The sequence below is a fragment of the Manihot esculenta genome, chromosome 9 (assembly GCF_001659605.2).
Source record: "Manihot esculenta cultivar AM560-2 chromosome 9, M.esculenta_v8, whole genome shotgun sequence".
NCBI classification, from domain to species: domain Eukaryota; kingdom Viridiplantae; phylum Streptophyta; class Magnoliopsida; order Malpighiales; family Euphorbiaceae; genus Manihot; species Manihot esculenta.
Window position 1 is genome coordinate 35,107,662 of NC_035169.2, and position 24,865 is coordinate 35,132,526.

Consider the following 24,865-nt stretch of genomic DNA (forward strand, 5'->3'; position numbering starts at 1 on the left):
TAATTAATAGCCTTTTTATATTATTTTAAATCTTAATAAATAAAATAAAATATTATAATTAATAATTTTAAATTTAAAATCTGAATATAAAAGTGAAATATTTTACTCCACTTACCAGGGTGAATTTGTAAAAAAATATATTTTATAAAATAATTTATATTATTTTATAAAATAAATTTATACTATTCTATATAATAACAATATAAAATATCTTAGTACCGCACAACGTGCAGTCGAACTACTAATTAGAGATATATTACATATGGAACTAATGAACATCTGTTTACAGCTAAACTTACAGAGAGTTTAAAGGTATGCTACAGGCACTGCTTTTATCTTGTTCAAGACGAACTATTAGAGATACATGAAGTTAGACCTGCATTACATGAATCTTGAAGGTTCCAGAAGCTAGCTTTATCAATGGCGATCGATTTTTTAGTTGCTATTATACATGTTTAGCTCATAGTACAACATGCCTCAGCATCACAGATATGGGTGTTTTACCAATAGGTTAGTCATTGCTGATGTGGTGAGTTGAGAGATGGGAAGGGCGGGACAGATCTTAGAATCAACTTTCTGCTGCTCCTCCAAATAGCTGATGAACCAAAACCTTGATGAGGAGGTGAAATCCTTTTGCAGTTTGGAGAGGTTGATTTCACCCCATTTGCAGGTGGGCAACTGCTGTTCAGTACCTCAGGAGTTTCTTCTTCCGGAATCGCCTGAAGGTGCGTTTCGAATTTAGGCTGGCGAAAAATTTCTTTTCCAAGCTTTTGGCTGGGGCACATTTGAGATGATGCACCAAAGGCAGGTTGAGATCTTGAGAACCTTACACCAAGGGTCATTGGCAGTTGAATTGAAGACCTAATATATGCCAACCTTAGTTCTTCAGAAAGGTATCTATAACAAGAATGTTGTACGGGTTTTTTAGATGCTATGTTAAAGGAAAGAACCTGGCAGTTTCAGAAGGTATTGGACGATCAGCATGCTCTTCTTCACCCTCTTCAATCATATCACGTGAAGTTACATCTGAAAATTTCTTCTCGAGCTCTTCTGGTTCAACGCCTTCAAGTTCATTTTCTTCAACTCCTGTAACACGTTGAAAGCAAATCAGGATATGTTTGTACGGGAACCTAAGAGGATATGATAAACACTAACCGTTCTTGCTACCAAAAGTATTTTTACACCCTTCACATCTACAGTTAGGGGAGCAACCAACGCCACCCTTCATACACAAACAATAATTTCTCTATTAGATCAGGTAAAAAGGACCCATAATGAAAGAGACAAGTGGTGAAACCTGGAAGCATTCACAGTATTTCTTTAAGCAGCTTGACTTTTTACAATTGCATCCTCTTTTATGCCTGGCTGAAGCTGGAGTTTTGTTAGTTTCGTCCTGTATGACAAAAAAACAAGCAATGTAATTTAAGGAAATTATAGATGCTGTAGGCGACCATAGCCTTCAAAATACAATCCTCTTCATGATTTTTGCGAGGTACCACCTTATTGTGGCCTTTACCCTTGCAAATAAATAAGACGATGCTTTACAAAGTATGAAGAGCATGGTATATGCCGAGACACTAACATGTCTTGTTATCAATAAAGTAAACTATAGGGAGGATTTCTAACCCCAAATTCAGAAGCAAACTCTGTGCTTCTAATAACTTTTGGAGCAAATGCAAGAGGATTGCGAGATTCAATCTGTTTCCGAGTCTCTAGAACAGTGTCTTCATGAGCAGGCTTGTTAAAACAATCTTGACATGAACAAGGCTCAATACAGTAGAGTCCAGCGGCAAAACATTCACAGTAACTGTACAAAACCACACAAAATGCACTTCAATTGTAGTTAGAAAACATGAATGTATAAGTGTACATCATAAAAATGAAATTAACAATAGCTAGCCATTGTGAAAACTAAAAGGAAATCAAGGCATAACATTTTTTGAAATATTACTGATGTTATATGGATTAAAAGTAACAAATATCCCCCTACAGAATGTTAGCATTCTCCTAATGAACTGGAAAAATGGTATGTGAAGACTGTAGATCATTTCAGTCATCACATTTGATTTACTAGTCTCAGCATTTATCATGCTAGTAATGTAAGAAAAAGTATAATATGTACGGATTGAGAGGGTTTCAAATTTATATGCACAAGTTTAGGAGAACAAGTGAACTTACAGCTTCAAGCATTTTGACCTCTTACAATTGCAGCGCTTGCAGGCTGCCCCAACATGTTCCATTTTGGGCCTGCGAGTAGTTAGAACTAAATTGAATATTCTGTTCAGGAATTTGATGTTAGCCTTCAGATTGTATTAGTTCTGACAGATACCTCTTGACTTTAGGACTACTAATTCCAAAGTCATCACTAACATCAGTGGATGTTTGTGGAGCATTTTCTATGACCTTATCTTCATTGTCACAAAGGACCAGGCCTGTCTCTATAGAGGTCCAAAGTAAGGATTTGATAACAGGATCTCAAACAGATATCAAATAATCAGAAGAGGATGATGGTTGTCTTACTCGTTTCTTGCCTTGTAGAAGATAGAGTTGCAATCTTGACAACTTTACAATCACTTGAAGTAGTTGCCAGAGCATTCAAGTGCAAACCTATACCCTTTCTTGATAGCATGGATATTCTTGGAGTTGAATGCTTTTCAATGTGATCGACTTCACTATCTGATTGCACTGAAATGGGATAAGCATTACTCTCTTGACATGCTGTTTCCTTTTTATGAGCCCCAGCCATCTCAAAAACCAGCCTTCGTATTCTATTCTGCTGCTAGAAAAACAAACTAAATATACGTTAACCGAATATAGGATATGTGGTGTGTAGCTACTTGTATTTGGAATTCTATATTATAGGAAAATAATACGTCAGCTAGAAGGTAAATAAAATAAGACATACAAGGTGACTAATGATTTTCAGAGAACGAATAGCGTTCAAAGCGCCACAAGTGAGCGAAGGCAAAGAAAACATGGATTTGAGAGAGATAACAAAAGAAAAAGACGAATTATTACATGGTTTGGCAAAGCTCCTATACCCCAAGTGTACAAGGCAACAAATTTCAACAGAAGTTTAGCTTGGTTTATATTGACAATTTTCAATTACCTGAAATAAATCGGCCAAATGGTTATGTACATTGTATCAAACAACCTCCAGGGTAAACAAATATTATATTATTTTTTACCTTGCAGCTAGATTCACGTTTTTTCCCCTTGACATCCACCTTAGCAGCCACATCATTAACAACTAACTTATTCAGTAGAGTGCCAGAAAGTACAGCTGGCATTTTATCTGCTTCCTTATTTTTCCCGGTTGACTGAGTTCCTGTTTCTCCCGTTTCCTGTTCTGAATAATCATTACTATTCTCCAATTCGTTAGTATTATCCTGTGGGATCTGCAGTACATTTGAGATAAAAGAGATTGTGCCAGGATCCACCATTAATTTCTGCTCCTCAGAGTGTTCTTCAATGACAGATGATTCAAAGTAAAAGGCATCAGCCACATTGGAAACCAATGTCACCCAATCAACTCCTGCTTCATCTTCACTTTGCTCAATTCGACAGATTTTACGCAAATTCTTTTCACTCTCATACGAAAAATGTTTCTCATTTGATTTGTCTCCCTTTTCTGTCTCTGTGTCTGTCCTAATTGCATCAAGAGGCGCAATGTTTTTATCTGGGCTAGCAATATCACATTTCAAGGCTTCTGGCAGTTCAATTGCTAATTCCAACTGTTCATTGAGTGGCTCAGCGGTAACCTCTTTAGCTGAACTGCTGGAAGCCAAGCGTCCCAATTGTTCAGCAGACGAGTTAGATAGTTTAACAGCCGCTGAAACCCCTTCACTTGTACTGTTGGCATCTTTAACTTGAGAGAGCCCGTGTTTCGATGGGTCTAAGAATTGACGCCTAATAACAATAAATAACACTGTAAAATTTGACTCACGAATAAAATAGGTACTCTTCATTTTTCATTTGATAAAGCAAGAACGAAGATTGGTCATTGATTTACCTTGTAAGAAAGGATCTTGTGTCTCTTTGAGAAACAAGCTTAGGTGAAGCAAACACCGATGGAGGGGATGAAAACGCTAGAGAGTTCAATGATTGATCGCTGCTGTGTACAGACTTGACTAACTCAATGGGGGAAAGATTGTTGATGTAATTAAACACAGGAGAATCCTGCAAAAAGCAGAAGATTAGTTCTTTTCTCTGTACTATCTTAAAACCCAATTATCAAAACATCACTGAGAATTAACACAACAGCCACCAAAATGTAAGGCAATAAAACAAGGCATCCACATGCTAACAAGATGCAGAAATGAAATCATTGAAATAGCTCGTAAAGAAAGCTGTTGAAGGGAAATCTAAACTATCAAAAACAAAACAACGTGGATATATAAGAACTCCAAACTCTAGTCAAAACAGCAGCTGAGAAAAAAAAATACCAAAAGCGGCCAACCACGAAATTTCAAATCAAATTCACACAAATATACAGCTCATAGAGTTTAATGACAGCTTCCCCAACAAGAAGAAAACAAAAGGGAAAACATGAACAGCTGAATTAACGCTATAAATTAAAAAAAAAAAATCCACTAATTGGAGCGGAATGTGCAAATTTGAGAGAGAAAGAGGGATTAGGGTTTGAAAATGAAGACCTCAAACTGAGAAAGGGGAGTGGAGATGAGGTGGCTCTTATTAGGTGTGTTGAGCTCCATGGAAACACACCAATGGCAGAATTCTTCAACATCTCATCCCTGTTAAGCTCTCACATGATAGCTTAAAGAACGATACATAAAAGAAAGGAGCTGAGTGGCAGCGTCTCAAGACCTCGAAAAGTCAATAGGAACGACTAACGAGTAAAAGAATGGAAGAGATGAAAAGAGAGAAAGGAGAGGGGCGGGAAGGCGGGAAAACTCAGATTTTTGGTTTTGTAAAATTTGGGCCAAAACCCTAGCTCACCCTTAGCTGCTCTGTTTTTTTTTTTTAACATTTTGTTTGTCTTGTACCTTTTACCTACGATGGGCCTCATAGTTGTGGATCATTGTCCCCACACACACACTTGCCCTATGTTATTTTATTGGGTAAACAATTACGAAAACAAGTCTAATTAAAGCTTATGCTTTAGTTCAATTTAAAATTTTTATCAAATAAATCATTTAATTTTATTAAAAATTAAATAAATTTTGACATAATAATGTTACTTTTAATAATAAATATTATTTTTTATTTTAAAATATAAATAATTAGTATTTTAATTAACATAAAAATTAAAAATATATATAGTAAATAACAAAAATCAATTTTATTAATATAAAAAATTATTTTTCTTATTAAAAAATATTTTATAATTAAAAATAATATTATATTACATAATTACTTATTTAACTCTTAAATAAAAGTACATAAACTTTATTAATAAAAAAAAAGTTGAATTGAACTTATTAATTGACTAACATTTAAAAAACTATTAACTCTTTGGTTATTATGAAACTAACCGGTTTTAAAAATATTCAATTAAAACATTTATACATTTTATAAAATTTAATTCTTTAATTTTTTTATTAAAAAAATAATTAATTAACTTAAATTATTTATTTTATATAGTTTTTATAATTTTTATTATATATTATTTAATTCTTATAATTTTATATATTCATATTATTTAGCCTCTAATTAAAGTTATTGTGTTATACAATAATAATCTAAAATAAATTATAAGCGATCATTATAAGATAGAGTCACGAGACAATAGTCTGTTAAATAAGTATGCGATCTCGTCTGAATAAAATAAGATTCAGATACCTTAACACTTAATTTATCATCAATACTCATTATTCTCTAAATATGTTAAGTCTCGGCATAAAGTTATAGTTATCGTATACAGTCCAACATACCTCATTACATCTATAATCACGAATTACTGATTTATTAGTTGGTAATATGCTTTATTAAGTAACCGATTACATCATTGCGGGATTATCAAAAAATTAAATATTTATCTTCATTTTTTATAATATAAAAATAAAATACTCACAAAAATAAAAATATATTATTCTTATACTACTCAAGTTTTAAACAATTTTTTACATTTGTTATATTCTCTAATTTATTAATTTAAGTGTTGGAGTATCCATGAATTCATGTGTTTTTTCTTGCATGATTAGTCCATTACAACATAATACAATTCTACGTTCGACTGCATAAGTTATAATAATAAATTAATTAACATCTTTTTTATATAATAATTAAATATTTTATATTTTTACTTTCGACTGCATAAGTTATAATAATAAATTAATTAACATCTTTTTTATATAATAATTAAAATTTTAATTTTATAAAAATATAAAATATTTAATAAGTTTTCCAAAGAATTTAAGGAAGTAATAATAATTCTCCTTATTTTGTTTTGTTGAAAGGATAAATTGTCCCCCTTCAATTTGTTTAAATCATGTTTTAAGCTTTTTATTCAAGTGCCAATAAACACAAATTGTCTCTCTCTTTTAAAAAAAAAATAAAAAAAAATTACATAAAACAAAAGGCTATGAACTTTACTTTCTGTCTCAAAAAAGTTATAATCTAATAATCTTTTAATCATTTTAAATATTAAAAATATTATTATTTTAAATTAAAAGGAAAAAGTACAATAATAAAATAATAAGTAACTTTGATATTTAAAATGACAAATTAGTATTATTATTATTATGTTATAACTTATTTGAACTTAAATGTAAAATTGATGACTTTATTTAGCAAAAAATATTAAATTAAATTATGTATTTGAATTTTGATGAAAAGTTTATATGCTTATTTGAAGTTTTTCTCTTAAATTTAGGGTATCATTTATGAGTAATTGTATATTATGCCTACTGTTCCATACAAAGAAATCTATATAAAATGACAAATTAATAATTAGTGCGTCTCTTAAAAAGCTATTTTTAATTTAAAAAAAAAATTAATTGAAATAGTGCACAATCTTATTGGCTCATTATTCTATATTAATTGTTTTTTTTTTATAGAATAAACACTTATTTGTATAATTTTTTATTATTAACAGTATTGAATTAAGCTATTAATGTAATATAAAAGCTTTAATATAATATAATATAATTTTTGTATTTATTTAAATCTTGCTGCATCAAATGATAACCTGTGAGTGTCAACCAATTATCCAAGGTAAAAGGAATGTTATTATTATAAAAATTAAAATTAATGGAGATTTATATTAATTACAAATTGAAATTTAAATGTTAAAGTGTTTTAACATTTTAAATTTGTAAACATCGAGTGAAATTTATCTATTGAAAAATTGATTCCTTCTTGCCTGTAAAAGTAAGTTTCCACTAATAATAATTTTATCATATTATGTTGACTATTGACCAAAAGATGCTGAATTGCATTTGAAATTGCTGGTTTTATTTTTTATTTTTAAATAAAATAAGATATTCAAAATATTTTTATTTTTTTCTACTTTTTAATACTTTATTTTATTACATTTTTAAATTTACTTGCATTATTAATGTATAATTTTAAAATTTATTTATAAAATAAAATAAATAAAATTTTGTTTTGTTCATTTGATATTAAAGAAAGAAGTATTTCAATCTTGAAATTTCAATCAACTAGCTCTACCTTTTGTTCTCAAAATTTTTCTTCATTTCGCATTTCACATGATAGTTGTTGTTTCAAACCCTTAACTAAAATTGAATTCCACGATTAAAGATTAGCTTTTATTGTCTCCAGCTGAGATCGAGGCCGGTTAATTCGAACTTTGAAGTTCGTAGGATGATTTATGTGCTAATCAACAATAGACTTCCTGCAAGCTTTAATCTTAGCATAAGAATTAAAAATAACCGAATCACTAACGTTTTGAAACCAAGTATTCTTCACTAAAACTAGAATAGCAGGATTAGGGCACCATTTAGAGTCAAAAGTAAAAATACTTCTTTGCTTTGGACACAGGAGGAGAAGAGCATACTAACAGTGGACCCCAAAGCTCGCACTTCAAGGACTCTTGATAATTTTTTTTGTAATTCCATCTCTTTCCAAGTTGTATATAAATACGAGTACTTAATAGATGAAATTTACGCTTTTGGTTGATTAATAAGCTCGATATTCTGCCTCCATGGAAGATTTAGCGATTGTATTATGCTTTTGGATCCCCATGAAATCAAATTAGAGCTCATATATATAGTAAAAAGCAGTAATAGATTTCTTGTCATCTAAATTACAATCCCAATCAACATCACAATACACATGCAGCTTTTGATCAGTAGTCTTGGAAAGAAAAAGTCCATTATTTATTGTAGCTTTAAGATAGTATAATATACGCTCTAAGGCCTGCCAGTGTGCTTTGGATGGATCATGGACATGTAAAGATAACATCCGGACGATTCAAGTGGAGATACTGCAAGCTACCAACAACCATGCGAAATAATGTGCCATTATCGAAGGAGGCAGCATCTTGCTTGTGCAATTTTTCACTGGCACCGCTAGAGTGGAAATGGAATTGCAATCACTTATATTTGCTTAGTTAATGATAATGTTTGAAATACAATATGGCATCTAAATGAGAATATCTAGATAGATATCTAATTCGTTAAATTGATTATCAATTTGTTATCGATCTGTCTTTTTACGTGAAAATATGTTCAAATGTAATGTTTATTTGAATGTTAAAAAAAATAACTCACTGAAATTAATTTTTTTAAAAAAAATAATAGCATTTTTATTAACAGATATTTGAGTTAGTCACTAATGATAAGATTAATGCAACAAGGCCCTCGCTAAAACATTAGCAGCATTTTAGCCATGCACATTTGTTTAATAAATTAAATCAATTTATATTTTTTAATACTATGACAAATGAAGGTAAAATAAAAATAAAAATATATTATATTATATTATAATAATTTTGCTTTTATTTTAGGTTTTTAGTTTATCACATTTATGATGATAAAAAAAACAAATTACAGCAAATAACAATAAATTATGAAAAATATAGTGGAAATTCCTACACAGAAGGACACAAGAAGCCGCCAAAGATGAAGAGGAAATTCCAAGACGGTTACGCGCATTGGACCCAGTCCAACTTCTTCGCAACTGTGAACCATCCAATAAGCTCCACCACACCACACGATTTTTCTTAAGAGCCGGTGACTGTCAGTGGCCAGCATATTTTGAAGCAGCTTCAAAAACTTCTAGCTCCTTGCTCTTTTTCTGGTGTTTTAATCTTTTTAGCAGTTTCATGGGAATAAAAAAAATACTGCTGTTTATGTATATCTGAGATATTCATGCTTTAGTGAAACTGAAACTCCTTACTCGAAAAGAAGTAAGGAGTAGTTGTTGTTGTTTCTTTTTGGTCATATTTATTTGGCTGCATTAAACACAAATTCAAGCACAGGAATGCACTTCACAGCACAACTAATTGGCCAAGATGCAGCTGCAATGCCAATGCAAAATCCCCATTGCCCCCAACTCAGCCTCTCAGTTCTAGCAAACGTCTTCAGAAGCTCCACCATCATCACTTGAAGAACTACAGTAATTCCGATGATTGCTAGGAACAACTTGTTCTTATGTATGCCATTGATTATATTCCACTTCTCCAGCTTCCTTGCATTGAATTCATTAAACACTTGGCAGAGGACAAAAGTGTTGAAAATGAGTGTACTCTTGACCTTTTCATCGACATCAAAGATGGTTGCGCCCTTAAATTGTAGAATCATTAAGATGACTACCTGATACAAAGCCTGAGCAATAAGGTTCCTCCACATGATTTTGGTTATAAGTGGATCAGATCTTACTGGGGGTGACTTTGTCATGAGCTCATCAGTGGGCTGCTCAGTGGCAAATGCTAGCGCCCCCATAGTGTCCACAATGAGGTTCACCCACAGTAGCTGAACTGCAGTTAGGGGGACTTTACCAGAAGAGATGGCTGCAACAAAGTTGACGACAAGGGCAACAACATTAACAGTGAGCTGAAATTGGATGAAGCTCTTAATGTTGTTGTGGATACACCTCCCCCACCTCAAAACTGTCGCCACAGATGTGAAATTATCATCCAAGATTATAATGTCCGAGCTTTCTTTTGCCACCTCCGTTCCTTGAGTTCCCATGCAAAGCCCAACGTCTGCTACCTTAAGAGCGGCGGCGTCATTCATGCCATCACCGGTGACCGCCACCACATGACCTTTCTCTTTCAAGCACTCGACCATCAGAAGCTTGTCAGATGGGGATGATCTTGCCATTACTCTGATATCTTCTATCCTTGCCATTCTCTCTTCAGCTGAATAATTTCTGAACCCAACACCTTCTACTACTGCTTTTTCGTTGTCCTCTTCGGGATTAAGAATTCCACATTCAATGGCTATGGCTCTTGCTACATGTGGATTGTCACCCGTTATCATTTTAACGCTCACTTTTGCTTGCTTACATGATTCTACGGCTGTTCTAGTCCCTGGTCTACACGGGTCATTCAATCCTATAAGCCCCAACAAGGTGAATCCAGTTTCTTCAAGCTTCTCAGGGACTTGCCCGTTTTCTTCTATAATTTTTTTGTGAGCAAAGGCAATGCATCGCAGGCTTTTGGCGGCCATACTATGAATTATTGCCCTAAATTGCATTCTCTCTTCCTCATTCATGTCAAGTTCCCCACCTTTGACATAATAAGTTGAACACATTGCTAATATCTTCTCAGCAGCTCCCTTCCAATGTGTGTGAATAGCTCTCTCATTGCTTTTCCTGATCATTACCCCACTTCTCTTTTTCTCTGAACAGAATGCTTCTACGTACATTATTTCACACTTTTGCTTTGTTTCATTGATATTCATTCCCAACTCTAGGACAGCCCAAGAGAGTATTGCCTTGTCAGTTGGATTACCAGATATCTCAGGGATTGATGTAGGATGTGGTTTGTAAACAGTCGCTGTGGTATTGAAAGCAACCCCTTCTTCTAGCAACAAATAGAACTCTGGTTCTATTTCCACTGAAACACGATGCTCACTTAGCTCTTTCCCAAGCCAAAACTCCGAAACTTGGATCTGCTCCATAGTGAGAGTGCAGATTGTTGTGGCTGAACCCATTGTTTCAAGAGCGGAGAGTTTCCGCAACAGTGTGTTGTCGGCCATCATTTGCTTCATAGAATAAGCGAGAGTTAGGGTTACTGCAAGAGGCAGACCTTCTGGAATTGCCACATCTACAATAGTCAGGGCCGTTGCAATAATATCGACAACTGAATTCAGCACATCGTTGATCTTTGTCTCACTTCCATTATATTCTCGACGTCCATGATCATCTCTGATGGTTCCTGTGAAGTAACGGAATACCAAAACAACAAGAACTAATATGGCTGCTACCCATCCAACTTTTCCAATATCAGATTTCAGTTTGCAGAGTCGTGCTTGCAGTGGGGTCCGCTCTTCCAAATTACGGCTTATAGAACTTATCATGTCCCCCCAAGCTGTACTCATTCCAACGGATGTAACGATCATGAGACCAAAGCCATCAGCCACCTTTGTTCCAGAGAACAAGAATGGATTACTAGTGTCCTTTACCTCAACATGGTCGCTTTCACCGGTCATGCTAGATTCATCTACCTTCAAAGAATAACCATCCGAGAACAACCCATCAGCTGGTATTTGATCCCCTATCTTCAAAGCCACCAGATCGCCCACCACAACGTCAAAAATGGATATGTTCTGGTATCTCCCATCTCTAACTACTTGCACTTTTATGTCACTGCCTTCATCAGAAAGTTTAAGAAATTGCCTGGATTGCTTGAAGTTGCTCACAGCTGAGATGACTACAACAAGGAAGGTAGCAACAATATTGCTTCCTCCATCATACCAGCCATCTTTTAGGCCATGGTGTTTAATGTCGAATGCCATAGACAGAATAGCACAGGCCAAAAGAATAATAGTGGCAGTTTCTTTCAGGGCTTCAAGGACAAAGCTGAGAAAGCTTTTTGCAGATGGCTTCTTAAACTTGTTTGCACCAAAAGCATCTCTCCTATATGCAACATCAGCTTCGCTACCTTTTATTCCTTTCATCACATCACTCCCAAGAATTACGGCAACCTGCGCAACTCCTCCTATTTGGTTCAAGCACTGGTGGTTCTTCTCTTTTAGCATCTGAAGGAGTATATTCTGATCAGTGATGGTCAAGGGCACATTGTCATCCGTACGGATGTTATCATGGTCGAGGAGAATAGCAACATGAGAAACTGATGGCAAGAGTTCGGTTTGGTCGCACGAAGCTTTCTTGGACAAGGAAAGCAACCTCGTGAAATTAATGGCTGCGACAGCCATCCGCCACCTAAGTTTGGCCGGGAAGATATGTTGAGTGTCAAGCCCGGATCTGTGGTCGTGTTTTTGAGCTCTCAGAGGCATCATCACGATAAGAATAGAGTAATGGATAATATATGGTGAATTGGTGAATCGTGATGAAGAGGGTGTATAAATACAGGTTAGAGGCTTGGGAGTAGGCCTTCTTTTCTTTTGGTTGCGTTTAGTCACTCGTTTGAAGCTTCCTGGGTACTTCGTATATATGATGTGGTCCAAAAAAACGAAAAAAGCTGTGAAAGCTCAAATGGTGAGATAGAAATAGTTCCAGAAATGGGCGATAGAGCTGCCGTGAATGTCCTAATATCTAAATTAGAAAAAACTCATTGTTTTGAATTTACTTGGATCAACTTTTTTGGTTTTGTTCAGCCACATGAGGCGTTAGAATCCAGTTCAAAATTTTAGAATAATCACTGTTGAATGATGCTACTGAGTTTGTCATCTTTAAGCTAGATTAATTTTTAATTGATCTTTTGCTAAAAAAAAAAAATTAGAAAAGTTTTGCATGGTTATAATTATATTTATTTCTACTAAAGTGCTTTGAAATAAAAGTAAATAAATAAATGTTAAAAAAATAAAGCAGTAAATGTGATTTTATGAAAATGATGAATAGTATTATTATGAGTAGCTTTAAAAAAAAAAAAAAAGAAAACAAAGGTAATAAAAATACATTTTCACTCTCCCAAATGGTGAGAAAGCTTTCCGTCTCGTGTTATTTTCTTTCCTATTGTACTTCCTCTTTCCTCTCGGAACTCAAAACTTTTTCCTAATTTAGAAATTCAAATGGAAAACAAAAAGAGATAGCATATCAAAACTGGTAGAAAAGCCATGCCATACCAAGAAACTGCTTCCATAATTGTTTTGGAGAAAATAGGCCAGTTCATTTCTTACGGGGCCAACCCCGACGGTTTTTTCAATACTTTGAAGTTATATATAGTAAATCTTTTCATTACCCTTTCAAGAATTTATAAAAAAATTTTAATAGCTTATATTTTCATTGATTTCTTACGGTCTACGCCACCCTAACCAACCGAGGGAAGTCACATCCGTACCATCGCAAGTAGGGGTGAACAGTATTCGGTTTAAACTTAAATAACCGATCGAATCGAATTAATTTAAAATTTTGGTTCGGTTTTTTATATATTTCGATTCGGTTTGATTTTTAATTTCAGAAATTTTGGTTATTTCGGTTTGGTTCAGTTTTGATCAGAAAAAATGAAAAAATCGAACCGAACCGATTAGTGATAATAATATATTTTTTCAATAATATAGAGAAATTAAATTATATTAAGATTAAAATAGTTTAATTAAATTTTAAAATATTAAAAATAAAGTGTAAAAAAATAAAAAAATATTAAAAATCGAAACCGATCAAACCGAACCGAATTGAACCGAATCAAACCAATTCGATTCGATTCGGTTTCTGACCAAAATTGGTTCGGTTCGATTTTCATAAACACTAAAATTTCGGTTTTCGATTTATTCGGTTCGGTTCGGTTTTAAACCGAACCGACCAAATGCTCGCCCACCTCACCTATAATGTCATGCACCTCACCTCACCCTAACCAACCGAGGAAATCGGACTTTAAATTTCCAGAAACCACACATTTATGTAGCCCTAACTTTTAATTCCTTCCAAAATTTAGGATTTCCAATATATGAACTATATTTAAAATTGAAGTATTAAAATTAATTGTTTGTTGTCAAACAAACTCAAAAATTTATCTAATTATTATTGTGAAATTTTTAATATTTTTCATGTAAACATAATTATAATTATAATTATAATTATAATTATGTAATGCTTAGTTTATATATTAAAAATATTTTTATAAAATATAATAATTATTTTAAACTTACTTTAAAGAGTTATTAAATAATATTATTATATGATTAAATATATATATAATTTTTTGTACTATTTAATTACAATATTAATTTATTAAAATAATAAAAATATTTATTACTGAATAAATATATACTATATGATTAAATTATTTTTATATATCTAATCACAATTGAATTATTTTTATACATCAAATTGAAAATAAAATTATTTTATGATCCTAAAATTATATAATATCAATAATTTTTTATTTAAAAATTAATAATAAAATCTATTAAATATTACTATATTAAAATTATAAAAAATATTTATTATTATAAAAATATAATATAAATAATATTTTTAAATTAATATAATATAAATATTTTATTATAATATATTAATAATTAAAAAATAAAAGAAAATCGATGGTCTAACGCAACTCGAGACCATAATTTTTTTAAAAATAATTAAATAATCATCTTTATAAAAATTACCACAGACCATTTTTTATCGTTACATAGCAGTTAAATCTCAAATTTATAAATATTTTATTCTCAACTCCAAATGGATTATTTTTTATTACTATAAATCGGTAAAAAGCATGAGATGGTGAGATAGAAATAGTTATAGTTGGCCTTGTGCTAAATCTATGTACACATAGGTTTACTTGGGACAACATAGCTGCCATGAATGTCCTAATATCTCAAATTAGAAAAAATTTATTGTTTTTGAATTTATTTGGATAAACTTTTTTATTTTGTTTACCCATAATTATTGAGTCAATAACATAGCTAAACTTACATGGCGCGATTAGAATTTAATTCGAAATTTTAGACCAATCACTTATAATTCTACTATCGAATGAGAGTATTAAGTCTGTTATATTTAAATTAGATTAATTTTTAATTAATTTTTTATTTTTAAAAAAATTAAAAGAATTTTTAAATAGTTATAATCATATTTATTTCTACTTAAGTGCTTTGAAATAAAAGTTAATAAATAAATATTAAAAAAATAAAGCAGTAAATGTGATTTTATGAAAATGATAAATAGTATTATTATGAGTAGCTTTAAAATAAAAAAAGAAAAAGAAAACAAAGGTAATAAAAATACAGTTTGACTCTCCCAAATGGAGAAAAAGCTTTCCATCTCGGTGCCATTTTCTTTCCTTTGTGTATTGGACGTAGACCAGCTCTATTGGAAAATAGGAAGTGTCCAAGGAAGTTTCCAAATCCATGCTACAGCGCTTATTACTTCTTGGGTTGTACTTCTCTTTTCTCTCGGAATTCAAAACTTTTTTCTAATTTAAAAATATAAATGAAAAATAAAAAGAGATAGTATATCAAAAGATTTCAATGTATATCATATAAAAATTAAAAATAACGTCTTTATTTCTAGTAATTAGTTAAAAATATATTAAAAAAAAAATTGAAACTGGTAGAAGAGCCATGCCATACCAAGAAACTGCTTCCATAATTGTTTTGGAGAAAATAGGTCAGTTCATTTCCGAAGGTTTTTTCAATTTTTTGAATTATATATAGTAAATCTTTTCATTAGCCCTTTCAAGAATTTATAAAAAAATTTTAATAGCTTATGTTTTCATTGATTTATTACGGTCTATGCCACCCATCGCAAACCGAGGGAAGTCGCATCCGTACCATCGCAAGCACCGATAATGTCATGATCACATTGACTTACCATTTTTCGTTGGTCGACGGTCGCCCCTCCAAAAAAAAGGTGTAAATATGAAAACTTCTCAGCCATTTGAATAGGATAATTTATGGAGGAAATCGGACTTTAAATTTCCAGAAACCACATATTTATGTAGCCCTAACTTTTAATTCCTTCCTAGATTTAGGATTTCCAATATATGAACTATATTTAAAATTGAAGTATTAAAATTAATTGTTTGTTGTCAAATAAACTCAAAAATTTATCTAATTATTATTGTGAAATTTTTAATATTTTTCATGTAAAATTAATTATAATTATAATTATAATTATGTAATGCTTAGTTTACTTTAAAACTTTTTACATATTTTATTCAATAAAAATATTATAATTTGATTTATTTTTATTTTTATATATAATTAAAAAACATATAAAATTCAGTTATTTTGATATTACTGCTTTTAATTTTTTTTAGTAACTTATAAATTTTTATTTTGCAATTATTGATTTGATTAATTTTAATTTAATAACTAACTATAAATTTATTGATAATATATTCTTTATACTTAATTTTTTATAAATTTATTGATAGTGTTTTGTTATTATTACATTATATATGTTGCTTCATTAATAATTTTATATATTTTAATTTATTATTTTCTCATAATCTCAATTCATTTAGTATATAAAATTAATTAAAATTTTGATTAATTACACTTACGAATTTAATTTAGTGATAATTTAATAACAAATGTATATGAATAAATTTGAGAGGTTTTAGATTTTACTCTCTTCAATCCTCAATTCAAACAAAAAAAAATTAGATTAATCAATCATTTTAATCGGAAGCAATCAAGCACAAACACAATTGTTCTTGATTTGGTCTTTGCCGTCTTACATTGTTATTTGTTCGCTGGTTCAAGCACCGCAGTCAATTTCCGTTCAGATGAAAGCAATGGCTTGATGGTGCAGCCGTGCAGGTAGTGAGAGATGAAGGCACCAGCATATATCCATTTTTATACGAGTTATTCTCAGGTGATTATTCTTTGAAGATAGATGAAACTAATGCGGCCGGCGAAGACACCCGCGGTGAGGTAAACAGCACCAGAACTCCATTATTGCTTTCACTGGGCACAGGGAAATGCAAGTTTGGAGTTTCTTAATCATAAGAAAAAATTCAAAATATTACTCATTCCTGATCATTGATTAATTTTATCTCCAAATGAGAGCCAATTCCACAACCATTCTTAGTGTCGTAAAGGGGAAAAAATAATCCCGCAGTGAGACTGATGGTTGAAGAGCCTACTTCATTCAAAACAAAGCTATCTTGGAATTTCCTCAAGTATCTGCATCTATTCTTTCTACACTCCAAAATTCTTCCCCCACCAATACAATAAAAGAATGTGAATGTGCTATCCTAGATATTGTACATTGATTTATCAAGTTTATAATACATGTGCAAAGCTGCTTCGCCCAGATTGCTCAGTTGTAATCTTGTGAGTTCATGAAATCATTTCAACACATCAAACTTCAATGTTCACACGTGTTTTGATCGGTTTGAGCTTGATCCCCAAACTCTCTGGAGAGAGAAGTTCTGGTGCTATGCAACAATGGCTCAAGGGACTGGCTGGGTTGGAGCCATTACTTGATGAAGAAGCAAAATGAGGTTGTCTGTGGTAGCCAAATCCCATTAGAAAGAATTCAATAGGGATTATCATGGCATATGGATGCTCTTCTGTCACTAATGAGCCGCATGCCTGAACCTGTCCACAAAAAGCGGGATTTGGATGCTTCAGTCACAATGCCAATGCATTTGCACAGCAAAAACAGAGATCTTACACTTGCTAAAATGCTAAATAAAGAATTGGGAGCCATGTGAATAAATGTCTAGCAATCAACTACTGCAAAATTAGCACGAGAAGAGAAGCAACAGTTGAAGTTCATCCTACCTCAACAAGGGCACAGCTTTTCTTGCCCATTTTGCCACTCATATACACAGATTCGTCGTGAAACTGACTACTTTCACCGACGAAAATAAGTGTCTTGCACTGCAACTCCTTCAAGCCATTTGTAAGGTCATGCCTCCTGCTTAACTCAATATAATTAGCTGATGATAGGCATTATTATAAGATCCAGAAAGTAAAATACAACTACAAGCTTCAAGCATAACAGTAATTTCCGGTGAACTTTTCTGACACAACCATAGCAGATTTTGCAAGTAGTGCTATTGCAATTACCACTCAATTTTAACCAAACAGGTGAAACTAGGAGAAGGAATTGTAATTATATGAGGCTTCAGCTTTGGTATTTTAATGGGAGAAGCTTGAGCATAGTGAAACACAAAGTAAGCAGAAAAATGAAAAGGTAAAATACTCTTAGAAGTGACAACAACTCACTCATTAATTGCTTGAAGAAAGCGCATGACATTCAAACTCTGCCTCTCATCCAGCAACTGCAGCCACACACCAAAGTCATTGACATCAGTTTATTACAGGTGGTAATAAATTTCATCTTCTACCAGACATTATTGATAAATTCCAGTGTTTCACAAACAGATTGCTCTGAACGATTCAATGAAGTGTTTTCAATCTTCCCAACTTACCCAGTGAAAAATACAAAAGGAAATAAACAATTCTAACTGAGATTTTCTTACCCTTCTACATGCTTGAATGATGTCTGATTCTGCACCATGCACACCACACCTAATTTCCTACATCAGGAATTTGAGCATCATAACAGACACTGTACAATGAAAAAAAATGTACTAAAACACATGGTCACTATTGGTACCTTACTGAAGTAGCGCTGTATAAGGCACTCCTTCAATACACCACACATACCATAGAAGTACAACAAATTCAATAACACCTGAAGAAAAAATATATAGAAGTTACAAAAACAAGTCCCTTCGCAAATGTCTCAATTGACACAAACACAATTTCTACTTTCAAGAAATAAATATTATAGGTCTCAGCAGCCAGCACATCCCTGCATGGATGCTGCGACCCAGGTTCAAGCTCATTGAAAGGTAGACTAACAAGTGATACTTACAGGACTTAAAAAAAGGTGATAGAAATGACTTATTTACACATATTTGGATAATAATCTTTCATTTTTAATTAAATTCTTGAAAAATAAGAACTGACAACTGGTTATTAGTCCCTACAATGCTACTATTATTCTCATTTAGTTTGTTTCTTAGTCATACTAATGCTGTATTTTAAGCTTCATTCTGGTCAACTTGCTAAAGTTTCTTCTTTATTTTTTGCAATTATTAAAAAAATTTAAAAACAGTGAAATAGTAACCTTAGCAAGCTTGACTAATCTTTTTCCAATTTTTAGCATCCATATGGGCTATTGATTAATGTTTGAATCTCCGCTAGTTATGTTTGCAATTTCTCGTAAGGTGAATGACCATACATTTCAGTACATACAAATGGATGAATCACATAGCAATTTGGTTTTTCTGGGTAGCCAGATCTAGATCCTGTTAGTACTTTTAGTAATATAGATTGTTATCCATTTTCTGACAATGTACCAAAGTTCAGTGCTTTTAATTTCTCCCCTCTAGTTTGTGTTCTATTTTTGAATTTACAAGTATTGTTGGCTTGAATGTGGAACCTTATTGTAAAGCCATTCAGTCCATGAAGGAGCTTTGCAGATAGGGGAAACAAGAATCAATCCAAGCACTCGTTCTTTGTATTTCATCTGCAGCAGAAGGAAAATTAAGCAAAAACCCGTTAAAAAAATCAAAATAATAAAAGTATCAACTGATTGGGTAGATAGCTTTTTTTGCCAACTTACTGCAAACAGTGTCAGGATGTAAGCACCTGCTGTCACGCCTAAGCACAGGACCTCTTTCAGCCTGATTTATAGAATTAGTTAAACGTTAAGTAAACTACAACTAACATTCATCAGAAAAGAGATCTGACTTAATCTATTACCATTAAAATCCCCCTGGGAGTTTGATGCAAAGAAAAAAAAAAGGAAGTGACAGTATGATATAAATTCATATTGGTAACACATAGCTAACACTGCATTTATCTTTTGTACAATTCATGTAATTAAATATTATTACACATCAATATATGAGGGGGAGAACCCCATAGGTGGACAGTTATTCACTCCCGATTCCCATGGTATGAGCTAAAGGATTTTTTTTTTTTTCTTGAAGACAAGTGGTCTAACTTTACCTCTTACTTCTCTTCTGCTTCTACACTGATGGGGTTCTACCCCTTTAATATTGTACCCCTTTGGTATTGATATATATCTAGGTAAGTAAAACAATTGTAGATATGAACAAATAGTCCGAAAACAACTGAAAAATTGTATAAAAGACACTATTGTAGTTGATATTAATTGAAAGCAAGAAAAATTCATGTCTGGGGTACCATTGGGTTTTGTAAAGAAAAATCAAGTTTTGTTTTCATAAAAGAATGGGGCTTCTAAAACTGACTTTGTAAAAGGTCAGGCAATGGATTGAACTTAGCACCAGAACTTGCACATCATCAAAATGTACAGTTGTGGTACATGATCATAATGTCACATAATTGATTATGCGATATGAATTAGAACAATCTGATATAATGGGTTTTCAAACAAAGGGAAGCAACATTGCGACCACATGGAGCCACATACATACCCAAAGAAATCAAGCACTTCAGCAACTTGGTCTGCTAAGTCATCCACACTGAGTAATGGAACATCTGAAGAAATGACATCAGCTCCCAACTGCAAGAACTCTTGAACGAAGGGTTGAGAGACTTTATTAGTTACATTCAGAGTTGAAGATAAAAGACCCCTCCAATAGAAACAAAATTAAGCAACAAGCTACACAAAGCGGCTAAAGCCAAAAAAACGAACTGACCTCATGCCCGGGGGCATCAATATGGTAAATGCAGAAGTTATGAAGCAACAAAGAAGCTGCCTCCGGGCAAAAGAAGAGACCTTGAAAGCAAGACATGTCTGCAAAAATCCAGAACTCAAAAACAAATCAGAAAAATGCTAAAGATTCAAAACTCTGGAATCAGAAGTGCATAAGCACCTAAAGCTAATGGTATACGATAAATCAAACTACAAGTCACCACTACAGCTAATGCAAACACTTCCATCTAAGTCAACCCAAAGTTTTTAGTCAAAACACCAAAATCAATCTATAAAAGTACAACTTGTTTACAGGAATGCACAAAACTAGCACCAATTTGCAACTAAATCGCCAAATAATGCCAAAAGCTATTAAATAACACACACTACGAGCTAAACATGAAAACGAATGAGAAATTTCTAGTAGTAAGTAAAGCGGTGACAAGAAATGAAACATACAATTGAGAGCAACATCTGGGTATGTTATCAAAGCAGGCTTCTCTTGATCACCACACGCATACACTGAGATTGAACCCCTGCTTGTTTTCACCACATGTTCCTGCAACAACCATTAAATTAACAACAAAACACAAGCACCTACAAATAAACAAAGCTGAAAATTTACAACAACCCAAAATAAGTAAAAATATATATATGCATTTACAGAAAGGTAAATACAAAATAAGAAAAGGAATCACCAAACGTTTACCTTCCCTTCAAAAGAAAGTATGTCAATATCTATAGAAACCGAGTCGCTTGACTCGGCCATGGCTCAGTTCTTTCACACTCCCAGGTCTATAGCCTTCCTCCCTCCTCCTCCAACGCCTCCTTTTCTTCTGCTTCTCTGCTTTCGTTCGTCCTTTCTTCTTTTTCCTTCTTTCTTCTGCGTGTACTCTCACTGGATTTCCAGTTTCTCTTTAATTTTCTTCACATCTCCAAATGACCAAACCACCATAAGAGAGACAAGCAAATTACAACCCGGGTCTTCTGTATTTGGATAGAATGACAATTTTGCCCCAGCGTCAGAGCATTGACTTCGTGCATAGAGTTGGTTATAGTCTTATAGAGGATTAAAAGTGACCGTTAGGGAGGTTCCTAACAACGGTCGGTGAGGGTAATATTGTCAAGAGAAAATAGTGAAAAGGGCAAGGGAGGGTTGGAGGAGTAAAGCGACATCGTTTTTGTGGGGAATAAACCAATAAGGTCTATCTAGAGAAGCATCAGACAGCTGTATGCCACCTGGAAGCCGCAAAACAGCATGGTCCCAGTGATTTAATCCTTCCCAGTGCGCCAGCTCATCACCCCCGTGCTCTCTATACTCCAGTTCTTACCCTCTTCACTCCTTTATGGAAATGTATTATTTAATATTTATATTATAGAAAAATTTATTAATTAATTTTTTATTTTAAAAAATAAGTTAATTTAATTATTTATTACTATTTAATTTTTATAATTTTAAAAAATTTATTAATTAATTTTTTAATTTTATAAAATTTTGTTAAATAATGAAAAATATTTTAATTTTTTTATAATATTTAACTGTTAAAGTTAATAAATAAATAAATTATTTGAATTTTTAAAATTTTTAAAATATTTTAATATATTTTTAAAATTAAAAAAATAATTAATTATTTTTTATATAATATAAGAATTAAGTTATAATTTTTTTAAATAATTATTAGTATTATTCATTTTAATATTAAATAAAAATATTTATTTATATTTTTTATTAATATTTATTTATGCGTTTGTGTGAATGTTTATGCAAAAAAGGAAAGGAGGACAATGATTTAGCGTCCATGATTAGTGGGTAAAAAAAAAAAAAAAAAAAAGAAAAAGGTGGGTGAGTCCGCAAATAATTAAGAGGGAGGAACAGCCAACAGGATTCGTCTGTCAGACTGTGACTTAGGATAAAGCAAAACGCGTTTTCAAACGGCAATCACGGGCACTGCTCCAAATTCAGTTAATTATAGTTAATCAAAGAATGTTGTTACTCTAAATTCAATTAAATTATTAGATTAATTTTTATTTAATAATCTAAATAAAATAGTAGAAAATTGAGAAATTACATAATTAATGTTTATTTTTTATCATATAATATCATTAATAAAAATTTTATAATTATAAAAATTAATCACTCATTATAATATTTAATAACCCCAATTTAACTTAAATTAATTATATCAAATAAATTCATCCAAATCTTATTCAATTAATATTAGAAAAGACATTAATTCTAGTGAAGTACGGAGGCGAGTAAGTGACGTATGCAAGCCATGTTATCAAAATAATTTAGTTTTAAGTGATATACTGTAAAATGTATAATTTAAAAAATAGTAAAAAAGAAATAAAATATATAATTTACAAGTAATTACTTATTAATCAAATTTTAAAATTTGAAATAAAACTACAAATAATTTATTTGACATTTTTTTAAAAATTAAAACATCTATTGAGAAAAAATGGAAGAATTATTATAATTGAAAAAATTATACTATTGTATAAAAAATTAAGATTGTTTGAATAGAAAAAAAAAAAGAAAAAAAAGGAAGAAAGGAAAAAAAATACATATAATATAAAGAATTTTCCATTGATCACTTATTTGTAAATAAGAAAATTGAGAGGAAATAAAAAAAATTGATAAAGTAAATTATAGATTATAAATAATTTATTCACTAAATTTGAGAGAAAGTGAATAATAAAATTTATTTTTTTATAATATTTTAATTTAATTATAAAAATAATGAGTAAAATAAGTAGTTTATTATTTAAATAGAAATTTTAATTTCCCTTCACATTAATCAAATAAGTGAAAAATAACTTCTTCTTTTTTTAAATCTTTTATTTTGCCTCCTATTTTTTTATCTTTATCTTGACATAACACAGAACTCCATGTAATTAAATAGTTTTTTAACTGACGCGACGGAACGCGAATTTGTCGCGCACGTAGACGACGCGCGTAACAGGGAGATGTCAATAAATGCACATGGGATTCGCGACGGGGTTTTATTCTGTGATATTCGCTGGAATATAATATTATTATTTTTATTGTACAGAACGCAAAGATAAAATCTGTAGCTTTCACTGCAGGAAATGCCTGCTGCCTTTTCTGTAAATTGGATTCCTTCAATTTGAAATTAAAAGGGGTTGCAATTAATTTTTGAATTAACCTAATTGATTAATTGGATTCACGTTGACAATATTTTTTCAATCTTTTAATTTTAAACTAAATTTTTTATATTCCGAAAATTAAAAAGCTCAATTTTTTTTTATGATTGTTATGTTTTATTTTTTAGAATAATTTAAATATATATTTTTTAAAAATAGAACATTCACAATAAATACAAAAGTGAACCGAGCATTCAGGCAATATGGGCCAAAATTAGGCTTAAGCTTCAGGTTAACATGGCACAGTATCATAAGAGCAGGGCCTCTTCAGAAGCCTAACATATTTTAAAAATATATGAGTTAGAACTTAATTAAAAATTATTTTAAGAAGCTAGCTGATGAGCTTCCTATATATCACCTTTGTCCTTTGATATTATATAAGCAGTTTGAGGCTCAGAGCAGCATGTATCTAAGCAGCACATGTTTCAATCATAATTGCACTCATTTGAGGGGAAGCTACATCAACATATTGCTTTTTTTAACCGTACTGTAATCCATTCTGATTGATATTGGGGTTTCCAGTTCTGCATATAAGTTGTCACAAATTAAATGAACGTTTTTAGACAGGAAAACAGTGCAAAATAGCAGAGTCTAATTGCACCTTGTTAGATTGCTGAATTGAAATCCCAAATTATCAGGCAATGAAACTTGGATGAAGCCTCACAATCTCACATACAACTAATGTAGGGTTCCTCATGATCCAAACCCATTTTGGAAATAAAGGCATCTAACAATTATTATGCTTCTTAGGAAATTCAATAAATAATGTTATAGCTTTATAAGTTTTTAGGAAGCTCTATATTTCAGTAGGACTATTTAACAAATTCCTATTTTATTGCTCTATATAAGGCACTACATAGTTTATGGAATTAGATTAGCATTTTGGGTGAGAGATCAGATCCTACATCAGATCCAAGACAATGAAACGAGCAAAACATATCAGCATAATATTACACTACAGTACCATGGTTAAAAATCTTTGAGCAGAACAGTCTAG

General features: G+C 31.8%; 3 protein-coding genes across 5 annotated transcripts; all 3 read right to left on the reverse strand.

Moving 5' to 3' along the window:
- Positions 1 to 209: 209 nt before the first annotated feature.
- On the reverse strand, positions 210 to 4,949 carry LOC110622376 (protein tesmin/TSO1-like CXC 3). Of its 3 annotated transcripts, none has more exons than XM_021766861.2 (11): positions 4,656 to 4,949; positions 4,013 to 4,179; positions 3,189 to 3,909; positions 2,521 to 2,773; positions 2,330 to 2,438; positions 2,179 to 2,247; positions 1,627 to 1,807; positions 1,298 to 1,393; positions 1,156 to 1,222; positions 951 to 1,086; positions 210 to 861 (listed from the first exon to the last, which is right to left on the reverse strand). In XM_021766861.2, exons 1-11 carry the CDS (start codon positions 4,713 to 4,715, stop codon positions 516 to 518), a joined length of 2,205 nt encoding a protein of 734 aa, XP_021622553.1. In that variant the 5' UTR covers positions 4,716 to 4,949; the 3' UTR covers positions 210 to 515. The 3 variants fall into 3 exon arrangements, with proteins under 3 accessions (XP_021622553.1, XP_021622552.1, XP_021622550.1); XM_021766860.2 differs by having other exon boundaries at positions 2,521 to 2,776; XM_021766858.2 differs by having other exon boundaries at positions 2,521 to 2,779.
- A 4,419-nt stretch (positions 4,950 to 9,368) lies between these two features.
- On the reverse strand, positions 9,369 to 12,386 carry LOC110623329 (calcium-transporting ATPase 12, plasma membrane-type). Its single transcript, XM_021768244.1, has one exon. It carries the CDS (start codon positions 12,384 to 12,386, stop codon positions 9,369 to 9,371), a length of 3,018 nt encoding a protein of 1,005 aa, XP_021623936.1.
- A 4,627-nt stretch (positions 12,387 to 17,013) lies between these two features.
- LOC110623496 (protein NDL2) lies at positions 17,014 to 21,732 on the reverse strand. The gene is made up of 11 exons (XM_021768464.2): positions 21,410 to 21,732; positions 21,160 to 21,259; positions 20,705 to 20,802; positions 20,480 to 20,568; positions 19,642 to 19,702; positions 19,459 to 19,545; positions 18,628 to 18,705; positions 18,491 to 18,547; positions 18,234 to 18,289; positions 17,787 to 17,922; positions 17,014 to 17,600 (listed from the first exon to the last, which is right to left on the reverse strand). The coding sequence occupies exons 1-11, from the start codon at positions 21,467 to 21,469 to the stop codon at positions 17,361 to 17,363; spliced, it is 1,062 nt and encodes a 353-aa protein (XP_021624156.1). The 5' UTR covers positions 21,470 to 21,732; the 3' UTR covers positions 17,014 to 17,360.
- Positions 21,733 to 24,865: the final 3,133 nt, after the last annotated feature.